The following is an 18,605-nucleotide window of genomic DNA, read 5'->3' as shown; positions in this document are numbered from 1 at the left end:
ACGCCACTAAATCCTCCTTCTCGAAAATCATCAGCAGCTACTTAGCATGGTATCCACTGATGTTTCTTCAGCCTTCCTTTTTACCTATTATCTTTTCGCCCCGGGGCCTTTACAAGTGATATTAGCTCTACCTGGAACAATTCTTCTTTTCTCCTTCCCTTTGGTTCCTACATCTTGTCCTTCAAGCCTTAGCATAGGTACCACTTCTTTGTGAAGCGGGTCTAAGTTAGGTATCTCTTCTGTGAGCTTGCATGGCACCTCAATCTTTCTGGTGTTATGCTGCAAGCCCCCATAAGGGTAAGAGATCATGGCTGTTGTATCTATACCATTTGCCTTGTACTGTACATTTACCCATGGGTGAATGAAGATGACACCTGAGCGGTGATGCCCACAGCTTCCTCTAGAAGAGAAGATGAACCGCTGGAATTGTCTGGCACCTTTTGGGTTTCCTGTAGGTCCCTTCAGACCTCAGATTAGAAGCTGTAGAGAGATTGTTAGACGGTGTTAATAAAAAGGGACACCTGGCCCTGACGGGGAAGGTCAGGAAACCCTGGCGGTTTGCATTCGGCCATGTCACTTACCAGGCAGTAACTCTCTACACTGCTTGTGTTGGACAAGCAATGGCTGCCTGCTGCTGAAACCCATGTAAAGAATGGGTAGGTGAGTTTTAAGGGTCCTCAGACCAGCACAGAGTGGGAGACACATTGCTCAGGAGACCAGGCAAGTGGGTGGCAATGAGTAGCATCATCATTGAGGAAAATATTGAAGAACTGATTGACAGTGTAAAAAAACGGAGGAAGAGAAGGACCAATAATGTTTGTGTATTTACAAAACCACATAGGAAATACTGCACATAATGGACCATTTAAGTAATTTTCAAGGTAATTTAACTATATGCAGTTCCACCGCTAAGTGTAGAGCCCAGTGTTCTAGTTAAAACATGATTCCATTGTATTTAAATGTAGTTAAAGTAACTTCGCCTCTTCCGTGGGTCTGAGTTTCTAGAGCATCTAAAAAGAATGTGACCATAATCCTGACCATATGCATCCTTTTGGGCAGAAATTGTTGAATGTGTATAAAGAGGGTGAGAAAGGACAACTTTATTAGGCAGAGTTTAGTGAGCAAAAAAATAGGTTTACTGCCTGTATTGCCTATACCACAGAAAGTATAATTAACAATGATAGTCTACTTCAAAAAAATGAAAGCATGTTTTATAGTCTTTGTTTAGTAAAGAGGAGTTATTCTATGTAATCTGATTTAGAAACATCATCATCAAAATTGAGCTTTATAGAACAGAAGCTCCAGCACTTGCAGGGAGAGCTCCGGGTTTTGGGAGATGGATCTAGAGCAATCTCACATCAGTTGCCCTGCTCAGGCCTCAGGCTCTGATGTATGAAGTGCAACTCTTCGCCTTCCCTCTTGGTCGCGCTGGACTTCCCCTCTGGACTTCCCCTTTGCTATTAAAGCCTGCCACCCACTTCCTTCAAGCCAGCCAGGCTCAGAGCGAGCCAGCTTTGACCTCTGACCTCCCCTATTGCTCTAGATCCCTCTTTTCTTGGGGCATATAGCATTTGACTTAAAATATAACAATTTGTGCTTGGCTCAATCAGAGACATTGTGGTATGGGAAAAAAAATAGCATGGAATGCAGTCATAAGACCTACATTGCGATTTCAGTGCCATTTCCTAGCTGAGCGACTTTGGGTCAGCCACTTAGTTTCTCTGAGCACCTGCCTTCTCATCAGAAGGAAATGGAGCCAGTTGTACTGAGGATAGCTTCCCCACACAGCTGTTCTGAGGATCCATGAGGATGTACTTGAAAACGCCACCTTGCTGAGTCATAGTAAGAGTGGAGATAGTCTGTGAGGTGCTAGCATGTGGTAAGTCTTGATACGTTATACTTATTGTTGACAGTACGTAAAGACAAAACTGATTATAGGCACATAAATCCTAAACTGGGTTGCTTGTTCAGAATTTGGTACTATGACCGAATGTGATCCTTTTTCCTTCCTATAGTTCAGATAATAGGATATTAAAAACAATTGAGGTGCTAGCTTTTCCCATTCACAGATTAATTTCACCCATTGAGAAATAAGATGGCAAAATTAATTACACTTTGTGCCATGGTGGACCTCGAACTGGTTCTAGAAAACAGCATGATGTAAATGCACTCAGCCTCTGAAGGAAGCTTGCTCCTAGGAGGCTTGCTGAATAAACGGTTTATTGCTTAAGAGAAGGTCATGTCTTGAGTAGAGAGGTGTCTGGAATTCCCATCTGGGATTTATTAGTATAAATAATTCAGGTGGTCCAGTGCCGGATGTTAGTTCTTAGCCTAAAGGAAACAAAGTTTCCAGTCTGAGGATGGTTTGCTGCTCTTTTAAAGTAGGCAGCAGCTGCTGCTGGTACCTTGCTGGCGAAATTCCGTGAACCAACAATTTCAATTTCATTTTTCATTTCAATTTTATTTCATTTTTCCCACAATGAAATTTTGTTCAGTTCATCTTATTAATGGTTCCTAGGGCCGTTGTAATGGGTTTGATAGGTGGCTAGGAGGGCAGCCATTATAAAGATAAGCACAGTCCATTTGTTGAAGCCTGGAGTCCGGTTGACTTCTCCTAGGTATGTGTGCGTTTGCTCAGCCACAGTCTTGTTTATGAGAATGTTAAGGGAAGTGCGTCTATTCTGTGCATGTTGTAAAACAGAAGGTTTGCAGCTGTTAGAATTATTTTCTTCTTGGCTCTATTTCTGACAGATTTTCTTTTATAAACTTGATGGATTTATGGATTGTTGCAGATTGTTGGCCTCAGTTCTCCAGATGCAAGTTTTCTTTCTTTGAAGATAAATAGAAAGGAGTATGTTTACCCATTGCATTCAATATTTATGTACATAGTTCCTGGTACTGTACTTTTTTTGTGTAGGGGGAAATTAAGTTTATTCTAATTTGTTATCATAATTCAATATTGCTTAATGATTAAATGATTATTTGATTAGTCGTGTTCTGCCTTCAAAGTGTCCAAAATGTGTTTTATTTTTGAGAAAGGAAAAGGAAAGAAAAAAAAGGCAAGGTATAATCTCTCTTTTTTTTTAGTAGTTTACCAGTCTGCCTCAGAAGATCGCTAATGTCAAGATTATTAGTAGAAGTTCACTTTAGAAGTTCACTGTGGGTGCCAATCGGCTCTGTGAGGAGGGCACACCAGAGCAGGCCTTGGGATCAGGAGGGTGTAAAGAGACTATAACATAGAGGGAACATGTGTTGTAGACAGGCAGCAGCGCCCCCCCCCCCCCCCCCAGTGTGCCATGATTCACTGTAAGGTGTGTTTCAAGTAATTTCCCATCACTGACAGCAAGCATCAAAGTTTCAGAATGATTTGCTTACTTTTCAGAGCATTCATTTCTACATGTGTATGGGGTACATATTCATGATTTTGCCTCTTGTTAGCAACACACTCATTTGCATCACCGTCACTTTCTTTGGGAGAGAAAGTTTGCTATTTCAGCTGGCATCCTGGAAATGGTGCATCATCCATAGCCAGTCTTATCTGTGCTTCCTTCATAGGTGCAGGTGACTGAGGTATGAATTACTATATTTCTAGCCTTGTTGAGCATTAACATTTCTAACCCATGATCTTGTATAAGGAGAATCATCTTAAAAATCTTTTGGGTAATGCCAGCTAGAGACGATGGCTTGACTTATGGCTACAGAAATGGAAAGGAAAAGCCCTATCCAGGAAACATTTTGATTATGGAACTTAGATTAGAAATAAGTGGGGAAAGGTCAGCATCAGACAATGATAATCTTAAGGTTTCTAGCCACCATTGCCTAAGTGAGAACCTTTTAATATTATGAAGTAATTCCAGATGCCAAGTAGGGGAGTCTATTTAGTCCCTCAGAGATAAGGATACCCCTAGACAGGGCGAGTCTAAAGAACCATCCAAACAGACAGGTCCTGAAGGCAGCTGGAAACTATATGGTAGAACAAAGGTCCCCGAACATTCTTGGTTCACAGCGCCTTTAGTGTCTAAGTAATTTTTTTTCACGTCATTTTTAGCACAAAAGGAATACATAAGAGTTTTGCATTTATTAACTGTCTAAATCCAAACAACTAAATAAGTATTTATTTCTTCATAAATTAGTAGCCATATGATAAAATAATGCACACAAATTCAAAGAAAATAATATTTTATTTCATTCTTAACCACAGTTACTAATGGAATGTGTGCACCTGTTGAGCATTGCATATATCAGTCAGGGTCCAATCAGGAGATGAACCACATGGTAATGTGAACAGGAAAAGTATAACTAAAAGAAATATTTACTATAGTGGGGATTGGAACATTGAGGGCTTGGCTAATAGGAAGTAAAGAATATAGGAACTGCAGACGTAAGGAGGAACCACTAATCCCTGGGTCTGAGAACTCAAGCAGGAGCCTCCCTGCTGCCTACTCCAGACCTTGTTGGAGATGGCAGGGGGCGGGAGTGTGGCTTACTGGATGGCGGTGAAGTTGATGTGGTAGTGTGCTGGTGGAATTTACTGGAAATTCACGCTCCAGGATGCTGAGGAAAGCTCTTCAATGGGAGGTGTCTCACTGGAGGCACTCTGCTACGAAAGTGCCATGGGAAATGCCAGGGGAAGCTAATTTCCTATTCCACGTTACTTTTCATATAATACTTGCTTTTTATATCATAGCAATGGCCAGCAACCTAGCCTCTCACAGAAATGATGCCATTAAAAATAATATAGGACAATCTAATGTTGAAACTGAACTAGCTTGAGCTAGTTTCATGCAACATCTGACAGATGTTGAGTATCACTGTGATTCCCTCAAATACTCAAAATATCCTGTGACATCCCTATGAGTTTGCTATGGTACCTTGAGTCATTGTGCATCTTTTTCAGCAGCTTTTGACCACACCACTCAAACACATAAGAATCTAAAGTGTCAATTTGGTTAAGAGTATGGAAGACTCGTGTATTCAATGACAATTATGTGGGGTCAATATTGTTTTCAAATCTCTTAGGAAGTCACCAGCTTAGGATTGACATACTGTCTCCAAGAAAGAATAAGACAACTTGTTTTCTCTAGCTTTGGGAAAGGTTGCTGTTTCTTTGGTTGATGAAATAGTTGACTTAGCCTTAGAGGCATTTTGATATTGTAAAGTACATAGCCTCACTTGAGAGATATAAAATGTCTGATTAGGAAGAGGCTAGGCTCACTGTCTGCAACGATGGATCTGGGTCTCTGGAGATCAGGAGGCATGCTATACAACACCCAGGAAAGCGTAGGACAAAGAGATGGAGAAGCTGCGGTAAGAGATGGTGAGTAACCCCCCTGAGTCCTGGCTCCCTGTGCCCACACCTCACTCTCAAGGCAGAAAGCTTCCAGTTCTCCAGTCTCTAGTAGGCAGGCAGCTCCACACTGAAAGCAGTGGCGGTCCACTCTTCCAAGAACATAATATGGTATATGGGATGTGATCAACTGATTATGATCCAAATGATCAATTTGAACCACTGGATCAGGGGTTTCAACCTGCCCTCTCTGGCTTGGCTACACCATTGTCTGGTACCCACAGCTAAAAGTAAACTGAATTCTGAGAGCTGAGGGTACAAAGAGTGTACCCTGGGTTGGCAAAGAGTGCCATCTGCTGTTGGGCAAGGAAAGCACATCTAAAGGCTTTTGGGCAAAGAGGGCCAAATATTGGGGAGTACAGGAAAGTACACTCTTGGGGAGTAGAACTAAAGGCTTTTAATATCTTCACCTGACCTTCTCTTGGGGCTCTGTGAAACTGGTGTGCCACCCTTTCATGGGTCCCTGGTTCAGCCCTGGTTGGATAATACTGATGAACCAAGTATCAAAGAAGAGCATTAGCGCACACCTAATCCTCAATAAAAGTTTTGCCAAGAGAGAGAAACTGAACTTCAGAGTAAACTCATCAAGATAATGTGATGGCTAGACATCATCAAAACTTACCGAGCCCTATTAAGAAGCAGGAAGATATGGCCCAGTCAAAAGAGCAATTTAAAAAGTCAGAGGAGATACAGAATCTGGAACAACTAATAAAAGATGCTCCAAGAAATCTCCAAAACAACTTCAACAAGATGACAGAAGAGAAAGGATATTAAGAAGACACTGGGAGAGCATAACGAAAAATGTGAAAGCATGCAAGGAAAAATAATAGATCTTATGTTAATGAAAGGCACAATGGAGGAAATTAAAAATACACTAGATGCACACAACAGCAGATTTGAACAGGCAGAAGAAAGGATCAAAGAGTTAGAAGACAGCATCTGCATCCAAGCAGACAGAAGCACAGCTAGAGAAAAGAATGGGAAAAATCGATGAGGGTCTCTGAGACCTGGTTGACAACTTGAAGCACATGAATATTCCTGTCCTGGGTGTCCCAGAAGGGAAAGAGGAAGCAAAAGGGGCAGAAGGAATAGTTGAGGAAATAAGGGGCGAGAACTTCCAAGCTCTTAAGAAAGGCATTGATATCCAGGTCCGAGAAGCATAATGTATGCCAAACTAGATAAATCGAATAGACCTACTCCAAGACACATACTAGTCAGAGCGTCAAATGCCAAAGATAGAGAATTCCAAAAGCAGCAAGAGGAAAAGAGATTTATTAGGTACAAAGGATGCCAATAAGACCAAGTGCTGACTTCTCATCAGAAACCATGGCGGTGAGAAGGCAGTGGTATGACATATGCAAGGCACTGAAAGAGAAAAATGGCTAGACAAGAATTCTTTATCCAGCAAAACTGTCCTTCAAAAATGAAGGAGAGTTTAAGATATTCACAAATAAGCAGAAAGTGAGAAGTTCAATAACAAGAGACCTGCAAGAAATACTAAAGGGAATCCTGCAGGCTGAAAGGAAAGGACAGGAGAGAGAGGTTTGGAGGAGAGTATAGAAATGATTTTCAGTAAGGGTAACCAAAAGGGTAAAAAGAGAGACAAAAATAAGATATGACATATAAAAACCAAAAGATAAAATGATTGAAGTAAATACTGCCAGTACAGTAATAACATTGAATGTTAGTGGATTAAACTCCTCAAGCAAAAGACAGACTGGCAGAATGGATAAAAAATTATGAGCCATCTATATGCTGTCTGCAAGAGACTCACCTCAGACCCAAGGATACAAAATAAGTTGAAAGTAAAAGGCTAGAAGAAGATATTCCACATAAACAGTATCCCCCCCCCAAAAAAACTGGGGTAGCTATATTAATATTGGACAAATTCATTTTTAAATGTAAAGCTATTACAAGAGACAAAAAAGGACATTATATATTAATAAAAGGGGCAATCTACCAAGAAGATATAACAATCATAAATATATAAGCACCTAACCAGGGTTCCCCAAAATACATGAGACAAACACCAGCAAAACTGATGGGAGAAATAGATGTCTCTACAATCATAGTTTGAGACTTCAATACACCACTCACATCAATAGATAAAATGCCTAGGGAGATGATCAATAAGGAAATAGAAAACTAGAATTATTGGATAAATAAACTAGACCTAAGAAACATATAGAGAAAAGGGACCCCAAGACAGAAGGATATACACCCTTCTCAAGTGCCCATGGATCATTTTCCAGGAAGATTACATGTTGGGTCACAAAACAGGTCTCAATATATTTTAAAAGACTGAAATTATACAAAGCACGTTTTCTTCATCATAATGTAATGAAACCGGAATAATAGGCGGAGGACTGGAAAATGGCCAATTTATGGAGGTTAGACAACACATGCTTCAATAGTCAGTGGGTCAATGAAGAAGAAATTGCAAGAGAAATCAGTGAATATCTCCAGATGAATGAAAACAAGAAGACAACATATCAAAATTTAATGGATGTAGTAAAAGCAGTGTTGAGAGGGAAATTTATAGCCCTAAATGTGTACATTAAACAGAAGAAAGAGCTAAAATCAAAGACTTAACTTTAAAGGATTAATCTGAAGGAACTAGAAAAAGAACAGCAAACTAATCAAAAAAAAAAAAAAAAAAGGTACCAGATTGCCAAAAACATCTTGGAAAAAATGAACTTAGAGGACTCTTACTTCCTGACTTTAAAGTTTATCGCAAAGAAACAGTGATTACAAACGGCATGGAAGTTATAAAGATAGACATATTGACCAATGGAATCAAATTCAGAAATAGACCTTCACATCTATGGTCAATTGATTTTTTTTATCCTATCACATTTATTTCCTCATACATCCTTCCTGTTTTTTTTTTCCCATTTCCAAATGTTTCAGTCTAACCTAACTAAACATTCTGCACATATTAAGCAACTACTCCCCATTCTTTAGCATCAACTGATTTTTGACAAGGCTGCTGTTCTAGTCGGCCAAAGCTGCCAGAATGCAACACACCAGAGATGGATTGGCTTTTAATAAAAGGGGATTTATTTAGTTAAAAACCTATAGTTCTTCAGAGGAAAGGCAGCTAACTTTCACCTGAGGTTCTCTCTTACACGGGAAGGCACAAGGCAATCTCTGCTGCCTTCTCTCCAGGCTTCTAGGTTCCAACTGCTTTCCCTGGGGTGATTCCTTTCTGCATTTCCAAAGGTCTGAGCTGAGCTGCAAGTGCTCAAATGAGGTATGCTGAGCTGCTTGGGCTGTGCTGCGTTGAGCTCTTTCATTTAAAAGCATCCAGCCAATTAAATCATACATCATCCATTGAAGGAGGCATGCCTCCTAGCTGACCGCAGATGCAATCAGGGATAAATGAGCTTCACATGCCAATGGCTCAGGTCCACAGCAACAGAACTAAGCACCTTCACCTGGCCAAGCTGACATCTGAACCTAATTACCACAGCTGCCAAGAGAACCCAATAGGCAGAGCAGTCTCTTCAACAGATGGTGCTGGGAGAATAGTCTCTCGCATCCAAAAGGCTGAAAGTGGATCCCTATCTTACACCTTATACAAAAATTAACTTAAAATGGATCAAAGACCAAAATTTAAAAGCCAGAACCATAAAACTCCTGCAGAAAATGTAGGGAAGCATTGTCAAAATCTTGCATTAGGCAGTGGTTTCCTAGATGAATAGCTAAGCAAGCAGTGGTATATACATACAAAGGAACGTTTGCAGCTGTAAGAAGAAATTAAGTCCTGATGCATGACAACAGGGATGAATCTCAAGGACATTATATTAAGTGAAATAAGTCAGACACAAAAGGACACATATTGTATGACCTCACTAATATCCAGAAGATAGGTCACCAGAAGAGAGAATGAGGGCAGAGGATGGGAAGCTCATTCTTAATTTGTGCAGACTATGTAATAACGTTGATTATAAATGTTTGGGAATGGACGGAAGTGTTGGGAGCATGTTATTTTGAGTATAACTAAAAGCAATGTGGTTATTGTAGTACCAACAGATGTATGGGTGTGATTGTGGTTGAAAGGGAAAGTTTAGGGTCATGGATGTCACTAGAAAGAAAGCTAGAGGATGAAACATGGTACTGGATAATGCAGCGAACCCTCTTCAGGGTGAAAATATTCTAGAAACGATTGTGGTGATGAATACACTATTCTGGGAATATAGAAGACAGTGATTGCATACTTCAGATGGATTGTATGGTATGTGAGTTTTCTCTCAATAAAACTGCTTTGGAATAAACAAACAAAATACATAGCCTTAAACAGAACACATGTTAAAGTATGTGAGTTGATCACAGGATAAGAGGCGGTGCAGAAATTGGAATGAGGGAAGGAACAGAAAATTCCCAGCTCTTATTCTTACTCTGCTGCATAAAATCAAGTGGAATGGAGACTGATGCATGACTTAGGTTGCTATTTTTCTCTCTTTTTTTTCTTTTCTGTTTATGTGCTCTGGGTTGATTGCCTATAGTTAAAATTGAGAAAGTTAAAATGCATGTGATGGGTCTCCATTGAATTCAGCAGTAAAAAACTGTTGAAATAAATTTCAGATTGAGAAAGTTTAGTTATTTTTAGCTCTCTTCTGTTTCTAGTAGAAACTGTATGGACTTAATAGTACCTTTTTAGATGGGCAGGCACAGTATTCAGAGTAGCAGTTTCTCAAAAAATGCATTCATTTTGATGATGTCTGCAACATTTTAAATCATAACTATTATATATTTCTGTAGCTCCGCTTTAAAGAGAAACTGAAGACCTTAAGTTTTGTATCTAGTCCATTCAAGTGGAAAAACTTATGATCCATGCCTCTCAATGCTACCTGCAAAAATATTCTCCTTTCCCCCTGAAACCTTGTTTAGGTAAGTTCTGCTTCAGTTCACAATTTCTCCACCTGCTGAGTTTATCTATTTAATTTTGACTGTGGCTGCTTTCACCTGGCAAGCCTGTCCCAGCCCTGTAGCCCCCCCTCCCAGATTTTTCTGTCTCTTAATGAATGACGAGTTGGCATACATGTTAATGTCACAGGGAGTCTACTCATGTCAAAAATCAATGTAAAAGTCAAATTATGACACGTGGAAGTGGGGTTAGCCTTTTGAACAGATTCCACACCAGGAATTCCACATAGGAGCACTGCTTTTGTTTTCCTTGTGGATTACAAATTTTGTTCTAGGAAACTGAATAAGGTGATATACTGCTTAGATGCAATTAAGTAGGGGGCCTTACCCAATCTGTTCTTGGCACAGTTTTCTAACTCCTTAGAGTAAATATATTGAAGAGAAAAGAGATTGTCACCGCTGCCACCTCAGTCTTGCATTCTTCATAATAATCAATTACAGATGTGTGGTTGGCACTGGAAAGTTGCATAACTCATACTGTATTCCGTTGCAATCAGCCAACCAATATGAAGGGGGGCTCCATAGGTTGTGGAAAAAAGAAACTTCAGTTAAAAAAAAACCCTATGTTTATCTTGTCACAAAATTATTTCCTTGCTGTAAGGAATAAAGGCAGTGGGTAGAGTGAAAATAATTTGACAATTACTCTCCTTAAATCTGAATTTCAGTTGAGTATCAGGAGGACATCCCTAATCGTTAGAATGATCTGAGAAAGAAACGAGACCATCTCTTAAAGAAGTGAGTCTTGTGTCGGTAGAGGTAATCAAGGAGATTCTGGATTAATGCTTGCCAGTAATGTGTCTAGGAAGTTGCTTCACTAGCCAGGTAGAGAATTAGAATACTTGATTTCTAAGGTTACTCCCAAACCGCAGTTTCTGTGATTATGATGGTTGGAACTCGTTTCTTCCTGCTGCTGTCCTGAAGGAAGGCCAAAGACACCTTGGACAGATGTGACGCTGTGTCCTTCCCGCTCAGTCTCCCTTATCCCTGATGTACTCCCCTCTGTAACACCCTCCTGTCACCCACATGTTGATCCCATTCATCTGGGCACAGTAAGGAAGGGCAGCCCTCTATTTTGACCTTCCATTGCTGGATCACACATTAAATCATCATTCCTGTCTGGAATATATCCAGGACCAGCATTTAGGGCCTCCACAAACGGGCCATGCACAGCCCAAAACTATTTGGCCTTACTCTGAAATCTGTTCGGCAAAGTAGTGAAGTGTACTTCATAGTTTTCAGTGCTCTGTCATATCCTCGGCTCATTTCATCATTGTAAAACCTAGTTAGGTAGATGGCCTCACCCCCATTTTATGGATGTGCAAACAGAAGCTTAGAGAGTTTAAATAGCTTGTCCTTTTTTTTGGAGAAAAAATGAGAGAAGAAAGAATAGGAAAACAAACACCCTAATGCAAAAGAGGCCCAGCCAGAATTTACTTATGTGGTGTCAGTGACCAGGCTGAGTCTCCCAAATCGAGCCACACGTTCTTTTCCTTGCTACTGGCAGCCTCGTATCCAAGGAGGTTTAGTTAGGGTCTGAGTGAACTTTTAACTTAAAAAAAAAAAAAGGTTTGTAATCCTATGAAGCTGAATAAATAGAAACTATTGAATTTATAGCTTATTTAAGCATTGACTATTTGGAACCGAATAACTTTAAAGTGAGGCAGTGATCTAAGCATTTGCACAGAGCTATTGGAACAGTCTATCCAAGAACACTGGCCGGCTTTATTGAATTCTTTGGAACCTTCCCACATAGTAATCTTTGAGTTATTCTTCTGCAAAATAAAGGACATGGTTTTTATATCATTAGTTTAATAGAGTGGGAAAGTCTGGATATAGGAGTTAAGAGGCCTAGATTAAAGGACATTATTACTTACTTTTGTGACCTTGAGCCAATCACGAAACCTCTCTTTTCTTAATTGCATATCTGTAAAATGGGTACGATGACCCAAGGGAACTAATTTGAGAGACCAAATAAAACCTATAAAAATGCAAGGCATTATTGCTAAATATTGTAAAACAAAGACCCTGTGGTCATAAATTCTTCAGATATTATTTTCAGACCTGATTGTGTGTGTGTGTGTTTAATCATCTTAAATCGTTTTAACAGGAAAGATTGCTTAGGAGAGAAATAAAAGCAAGCAATGAAAGTCTTTCCCTAAAAAACAAATATATCCCAGATGTATTGTTGCCTCCAAGTGCACTTTCACCCTCAGACGACAGCACTTCTTTCCATTCCTTCCAAATTATCCATTCCTAAAGCGTTGGTGGAGGTGTAGAATTTACTGATGATGTCATAGGAAGATGAGGAGAGGATTTATTTATAACAAACTTCAAAATAACAGGGCCTGCTGACCAGCAGCTTCCCTTTTCCTCCATCCCCACACTCACCCTCAGCTGTTCTTCCTGGATTCACAGCAGTTCTGCTCACCCTGTCCCCCAAACTCCCCAGCCTCCCCCTGTGCTCAGCAATGCATCAGTGCAAGGTTGCCTGAAGCCCAGGGTTTGCCCTCCCCAGGAGGTGGGTCAGCGACCTGTACTGTTACCTGAGCACCGCCTTCTCTATTTCTAGTAAAGAAAATTTTCTTAAGGCAAGGAGAGCAGGATAACTGGCCTGGAGTGGGGCTGTGGAGAGGAACCCACTGAGCCCCACCTCTCTTTTCCAAGGTTAAATGTAGAAAGAATTTCTGAGGAAGGTATAAAGGATGCAAAGCCTACAGCACCAACCAGATGGGACTAAGAACTCGGATCCTTCCCATGTCTGAGGAGAGAGATCTAAAGCCAGCTTTATAGATCATGGAAGTCAAAAGACTTTCAAGGGTATAGATATAGCGAATATGAGAAAAGTTGAGGAAAACCTCAAAGTCAAATAGAAGAAAGTCACTTTTTATTCTAAGTAAACAACTCTTTTTTTTTAGGCCTAAGTTTTATAGGTGTAGTTTCAGTCTCATGTCAGCAGAGTAAAAATGAAAATGTAGATGAAATAACTGTTTCTGTGACTTGAGGTTCTTATGACCTAGAAGCCGTAGTCACATGTTAGTTTAAGAGATACCAAGTGTTTTTTCCACTGAAGAACTTATAACACGTTCTTGGACGTGGGCAGAGTATGTGATCCCACCCGACTAAATCACCCCTACTCTTTCCAGTTCTGCTGGGCTTCACATTCCTTTGAGTCTGGAAGCTTGCTGCCCTCTTCTGTTCTTAGCAGACATCTGGGCAGCTCTGAGAAAAAACAGGCAGAGTTCTTGCCTGCCATGCCGGAGACCCGGGTTTGATTCCCGGTACCTGCCCATGCAAAAAAAAAAAGAAAAAGGCCCAAAGGTCTGGCTTGCTTTCTCCCTTCCTTAGTTCTCTCACTTTTTCTCTCTCTCTCTTTACAGTTTATTGAGGTATAATTTAGGAGATTTTTCTGCTGCTCTGTGATAACATTCATTTGAGAGTTGGTGTTAATAAAGCTTCTTTAGAAACAAGGCGACTTAAAAGTTTCAATTCTTTAGGTTTATGGTCAAAATTATACCAGTAAATTCCAGGTAAGTAAAGCCCATTTACATGTGACATATACAAATATTTGGTAATGACCGAGTGAAGGAATAAGCCCTTAGATTCTTACCCAGCATTTTAATTCTCCCATTTTAATATAGAAAATAGATTTACCATCAGAATTGAATAGTAGCTTAACATAGTATTTACATTCAGTTTGGTATCAAATGAAAAGTGTTTCTAACTTAGTTGCTAGTTTGTTTCTGGTGCTCTATAATTGATTGTTGGTGCAATTCCCTGGCACACTCACTGCCAGCTGAATGGCATCAGAGTGTTTCTTCCATATGCAGGAGTGATGCACGTTCCCGTCTACAGGTGAAACAAATCATTATGATGTACTGAAGCATTTATTCACTGGGGTTAAAAAATAACTAATCCCCCTTATGAATAAAATAGAGATGAAGTGACTGACCTGATATAAATGTAGAATTCAGCAGATGATCAGAGAGGCCCTAGAAAATGCGCTGCCCTCTGGCACCACTTTGTAGGGTGGGAGGCTGGGGTAGTGTAATTTGCCAAGAACAGATGGTTCAGAGGTTATACAGATGACCGAGTCGAGTCCTTATCCACATACCATCTTTTAAAATAAGCTGAGCGTTCATTGCGCTTAAGCTAGATCAAGATACTCTTCCCCAAGGTGACTGCTGGATTATATTTAAATATAAAAGAAGTTTCTCTCCAGATTTCCTGAGGATCATGATAAATGTTCAAGGCTCAGCCGAGCTGCTGAAATGACTCTAAATTCAATTATAAGGCTGCTGGGGCGCTTCAACTGTTCATTCAGCAGTTGTTCTCCTTGGTTTAACCTGAGAAGGGCTTGAAGGCCTGATTTTTTTGGAACTCGGTGTATAAACAAGCAGGGACATTAAGGGCACGTATTTTAACACACCTTACGTGCTTTGTACACAACTGGACTTGCAAAAGGACATTGAATAAATAGTTCTTAGGAGAGCATTTTCCAAAAGAAGAGTAGAAGCCAGTTCTGACTGCAGTGTATCAGGCCTGGAATTTGGATTGTCTGAATTTGCATAATCATCACCTTGACAAGGTGTCCTCTCTTACCCTAATTATAGATCAGCGTGAACTTTCTTTTCAGTGTAGTTCACAGCCCTGGTCAGGTCCTCCCGAAGGGTTTGTGGTGGACATCTGGGCTGTGGCGGGGGAGGGCAAGGACAGATGGCATGTGGAGGTGTCCAGATGATTCTTTGGGGAAGACAGGAAAGGGCATTTTTCCGTGGTGAAAGGGTTCAGAATGATCCTCATTTTCATTGTAGGTCATGTCTCCCCCTGATAGTTCTGAGGGTACAGAGCTCAGGCTTCACATCTTAGCAGCTCCTGACCCAGCATGTCTGGCAGAGGGGACCTTGCAGGTAACTGAGACTTTCATAAAGGTACAGCCGGTTGCCCTTTTGGTGGAGAGGTCAGTTTCCTGGAGGCTCCACACCACTGATATTTTCCAGATGTTTCTCTCCTTCTGCCCTCTATGACTGGTTGCACCCTCCTCTCATCATCCTGCCCTTTTCAGTGAAATGAGGTGAAATTCTACTTAGGGTCTTAAGCTTGATGGAATCACTCAGCAGTAGTCACTGATTTAATATCTAGGCCTTCTAGTAATGTTTATAATAGCTGTCACTGCTTGTGAATAGCATAAACACGTTCTTTTCTGTTCAAACCACTATGTTGGCTATTGAAATAAAGCCCAGGAGTATCTAACAAAAATTTACTTTTAGTGGGGTAATAGTAATAATCTGTAGTGCTTTATGGTTTTCATATTACTTTTTGCATATGCCACCTTAAATATCAACCATAAAACTTGAGAAGTAAAGAATACTATTCTTTTTTTTTTTTTACTATTATTACTACTTTTATTTCTTTTCTCTATATTAACATTCTATATCTTTTTCTGTTGTGTTGCTAGTTCCTCTAAAGAATACTATTCTTATCCTCATTTTACGGATGAGGAAGCCTAGATTCAGAGCTTAAATCATTTGCTCAAGGTCATACAACTAACAGATGTCAGAACTAAATTTTAATTGTCTTTGAATTCATATCTTTCATATATTAATTGCACTAAATTTTCACAGTGCCTCTATTTTCCCCCCCATTTTATTGGAAAAAAAAACACCTGGAAAATAAAGTTATTTAAGAAGTATATAACATTGTTCTTAATTACAAATTGACCTTTCAGATATGTTATTTGAGGGTCTTTTGTAAAGATTGGTAATTAAAGCACTGCTCTACAAAATACTTCCATAAGGCAGGGATGCGTGGCAGTTATTGTCCCCACTCTGGGAAAGGAAAACTGAGGCGCTAAGGTGACTTCCTCTATGCGAATTGAGTAGAGACTGGGCTCAGGGGCTGAACTGAGATTTATTCTCCAGGCTCCCCAAGCTCTAGAGCTTATTCTTTCAGCATTTCTAAAGACTGAAAACCTCCCTTTGGCATTTTGGAGATAAGTATCACGAGTTGTTGCTAGTAGCTCCGGGAGTTTAGAGCACTCAGTCAGAGGACTGTCTTTTGACGTGACTGAAAAGCAGGTAGCACGTCTGGGCTGGGAGATGAGTAAGATGCTGGCCCAGGGGCTCAATTGAGTGAGTAAAGGGCTGCTCTGGTTTCCCTGCACAAAGGTAAGGCCCCGCCCCAGCTTCTTCAAAAGACCGGCTCTTGGGCTCACTGTGCCTTGGGAAGCTGGTCCTTACATCCACATGGACGATGGGCGCGTTACTTTCCTGCAACTATAATGTACACAACCTTACCGCTGTAAAATCTGATCCTTCTTGGCGTCTGAGACGCAAGACAAGGGAAGTCAAATGGGCGTCGAAAATGTCACCCCCAAATGCAGGACCATTTCCTTTACTTGCCTAGGTGTATGCAGGTAAAACTGCAGCGCGCCCTGAGATTAAACTTTTTTTTTTATTTCGTTGCATATTTATTTCGCTGGCGTGGCCCATTTCAGTTAGGTTTGCTGATAGATGGGGGGTACCGTCCTGCACATTCCCTCCCCCTCACCCCACCCCCGACCTCTCTGCAGAGCGGGCTTGCCATCTGCGCCTCCGCCCCACCTGCGTGCTCCCGGACCCGGCCAGCCGCGCCAGGTTGCCTCCGCCCGGCGACGGGCTGGGGCGCGGGCCCCGGGGGGGCGGTCTCCCACCGCCCAGCCGAGACGCGATTCGTCACTCTTGCAGAACTTTCCCCGTGAAAATCCCTGCACCAGCACCGGCCCTCCCTCCCCGGGGAGGTTTTGATTTTAGCAGCTTCCCTTCCTTTAATTTTTCTGCCGTGCGCGGGTATTGGCTGCGGAGTGAATTTGCAGCGCCTCGGAGTCCATGTCCGCGGCAGTCGCCCCTGCCGCCGGTTGTCCTGACACCATGCACTCCGAAGCTGAGGAGCCCAAGGACGGTATGCGTTTGATTTCTCTCGGGGACCGGGCAAGTTCTGCGGAGGAATGTGGAGGAAGGGAGTCGTTGGAGCGCAGAGGGAAGTTTTAGAGTGAGCGGTGGGTACTTTGTCCGCTGCCCGAGCGCCTCAGCCGCCCAGTTGGAGCTGGGGGTGCGAGCCCCAAACCCATGTCGGACTCGGTTCCCACCGGACTGCGGCTTAGAGCCGAGGGGACAGACAGACCGACCCGCCTCAGCCTGCTTTTTTAGATTTCTCTAAAACAGCCCGAGTCTTTTGACTCCAAGAATGCAGAACGGACTTGGGAAAGGGCTGCCTGCCTGCATCAGGACAGCCGAAAGCCCGATCCCCTCGAAGAGCCATAAAGACGCGGGTCCTTTGCAAGGGGGTTTCAGAAATGCGGTGTTTCCGGCAAAAAGGGGAAGCTGAGTGGGGGGTGGGGGTGAAGTGAAAGATCTTTATTCGGGGACTAGCACCTCCCCTGCCGGCCCCTGGCTGGCTTTTCAGCAGTGAGTTCATTTTGTTGGGAGCTCGAGGCAACCTGAGAGATGTGAGGGGGGCCTTGTGCAGCTAGAAACTAAGAAGAGTTTGTCCGTTTCTAACTTTGCCAAAGCAAAGGGTTTCATTTACTCCTTAACAGAGAACGGGTGACAGGGCTGGAAAGGTTCCAACCAAAACACAATTATGCGCTGGTGTTAGTTTGGGGAGTTTATTTGTGTTTGTATGCTTTGTGTCTTGAAACTTTGTGTATACAAAAGACCTCTTGTAAGTCAGGGTAGTAGTATGGATGGTTGGGGAAAATTGGAGAGGAAGAGGGGACACTGTTGAAGGTTGTGAAATTCCTTTTCTTTTCAAGTAGCCTCTTGGGAAACTAGTAAATTTCAAGTCAATCATAGCAGCTCTGGCACGCTGAGGGGACAGGAATGCGCTCCATCATTCTTCTCTTGATAGACATCAGTTAGGGAGAGAGCACTTGAAACTTGCCCTGTTTTTTTTTTTTTTTTTTTTCACTTCCCTCCCAAAGTAAAGGCTCTGTGTTTCATAATGTAGTCTTGCTGGGCTGAGGTTTGCTTTATTATCCTGTGTGAGGGAATGAGTCAATAAAAAGGAGGCTTGTTTAATAGAAATATGGGGCTGGCACGAATGAATAGTGACAGCCGAGGAGTACTGTTTCGGAGCGCGATGTGGAACTCGGGGGATTAATGTTTCCTGGCAGTGGCCTCTGTGTAGAGCTATGTGCTGATGGGTGCTCTTCTTTTCTAGCTTTTATTCCCACAATTAAAAATGGACAAAGGCAATGAGGAATGGAACTGAGAAAATCCAATGGTGAACTTTTGTAAGAATTCCAAGTAGCATTTAAGTTGGTGTTTCCCCCCCCAGGTGTGTTTTTCCTCTC

The 18,605-nt window shown here is 41.7% G+C and overlaps 1 protein-coding gene across 4 annotated transcripts in view; it reads left to right on the top strand.

Moving 5' to 3' along the window:
• TNFAIP8 (TNF alpha induced protein 8) overlaps window positions 1–18,605 on the top strand; it is a 120,754-nt gene that overhangs the window by 62,187 nt on the left and 39,962 nt on the right. The window contains exon 1 of one of the 4 annotated variants that reach the window (XM_077138876.1): window positions 16,929–17,212. The exons of the other annotated variants lie outside the window; for them this stretch is intronic. Coding sequence (XP_076994991.1) covers window positions 17,140–17,212 — 73 coding nt within the window. The 5' untranslated portion in view covers window positions 16,929–17,139. Of the gene's footprint in view, window positions 1–16,928; window positions 17,213–18,605 lie in introns of those variants that run through there. 4 annotated transcript variants of the gene reach the window in all.

The sequence above is a fragment of the Tamandua tetradactyla genome, chromosome 21 (genome assembly GCF_023851605.1).
Source record: "Tamandua tetradactyla isolate mTamTet1 chromosome 21, mTamTet1.pri, whole genome shotgun sequence".
NCBI lineage: Eukaryota > Metazoa > Chordata > Mammalia > Pilosa > Myrmecophagidae > Tamandua > Tamandua tetradactyla.
Note: the sequence above shows the minus strand (reverse complement) of the source record. Positions and strands in the feature narration are given on the sequence as shown.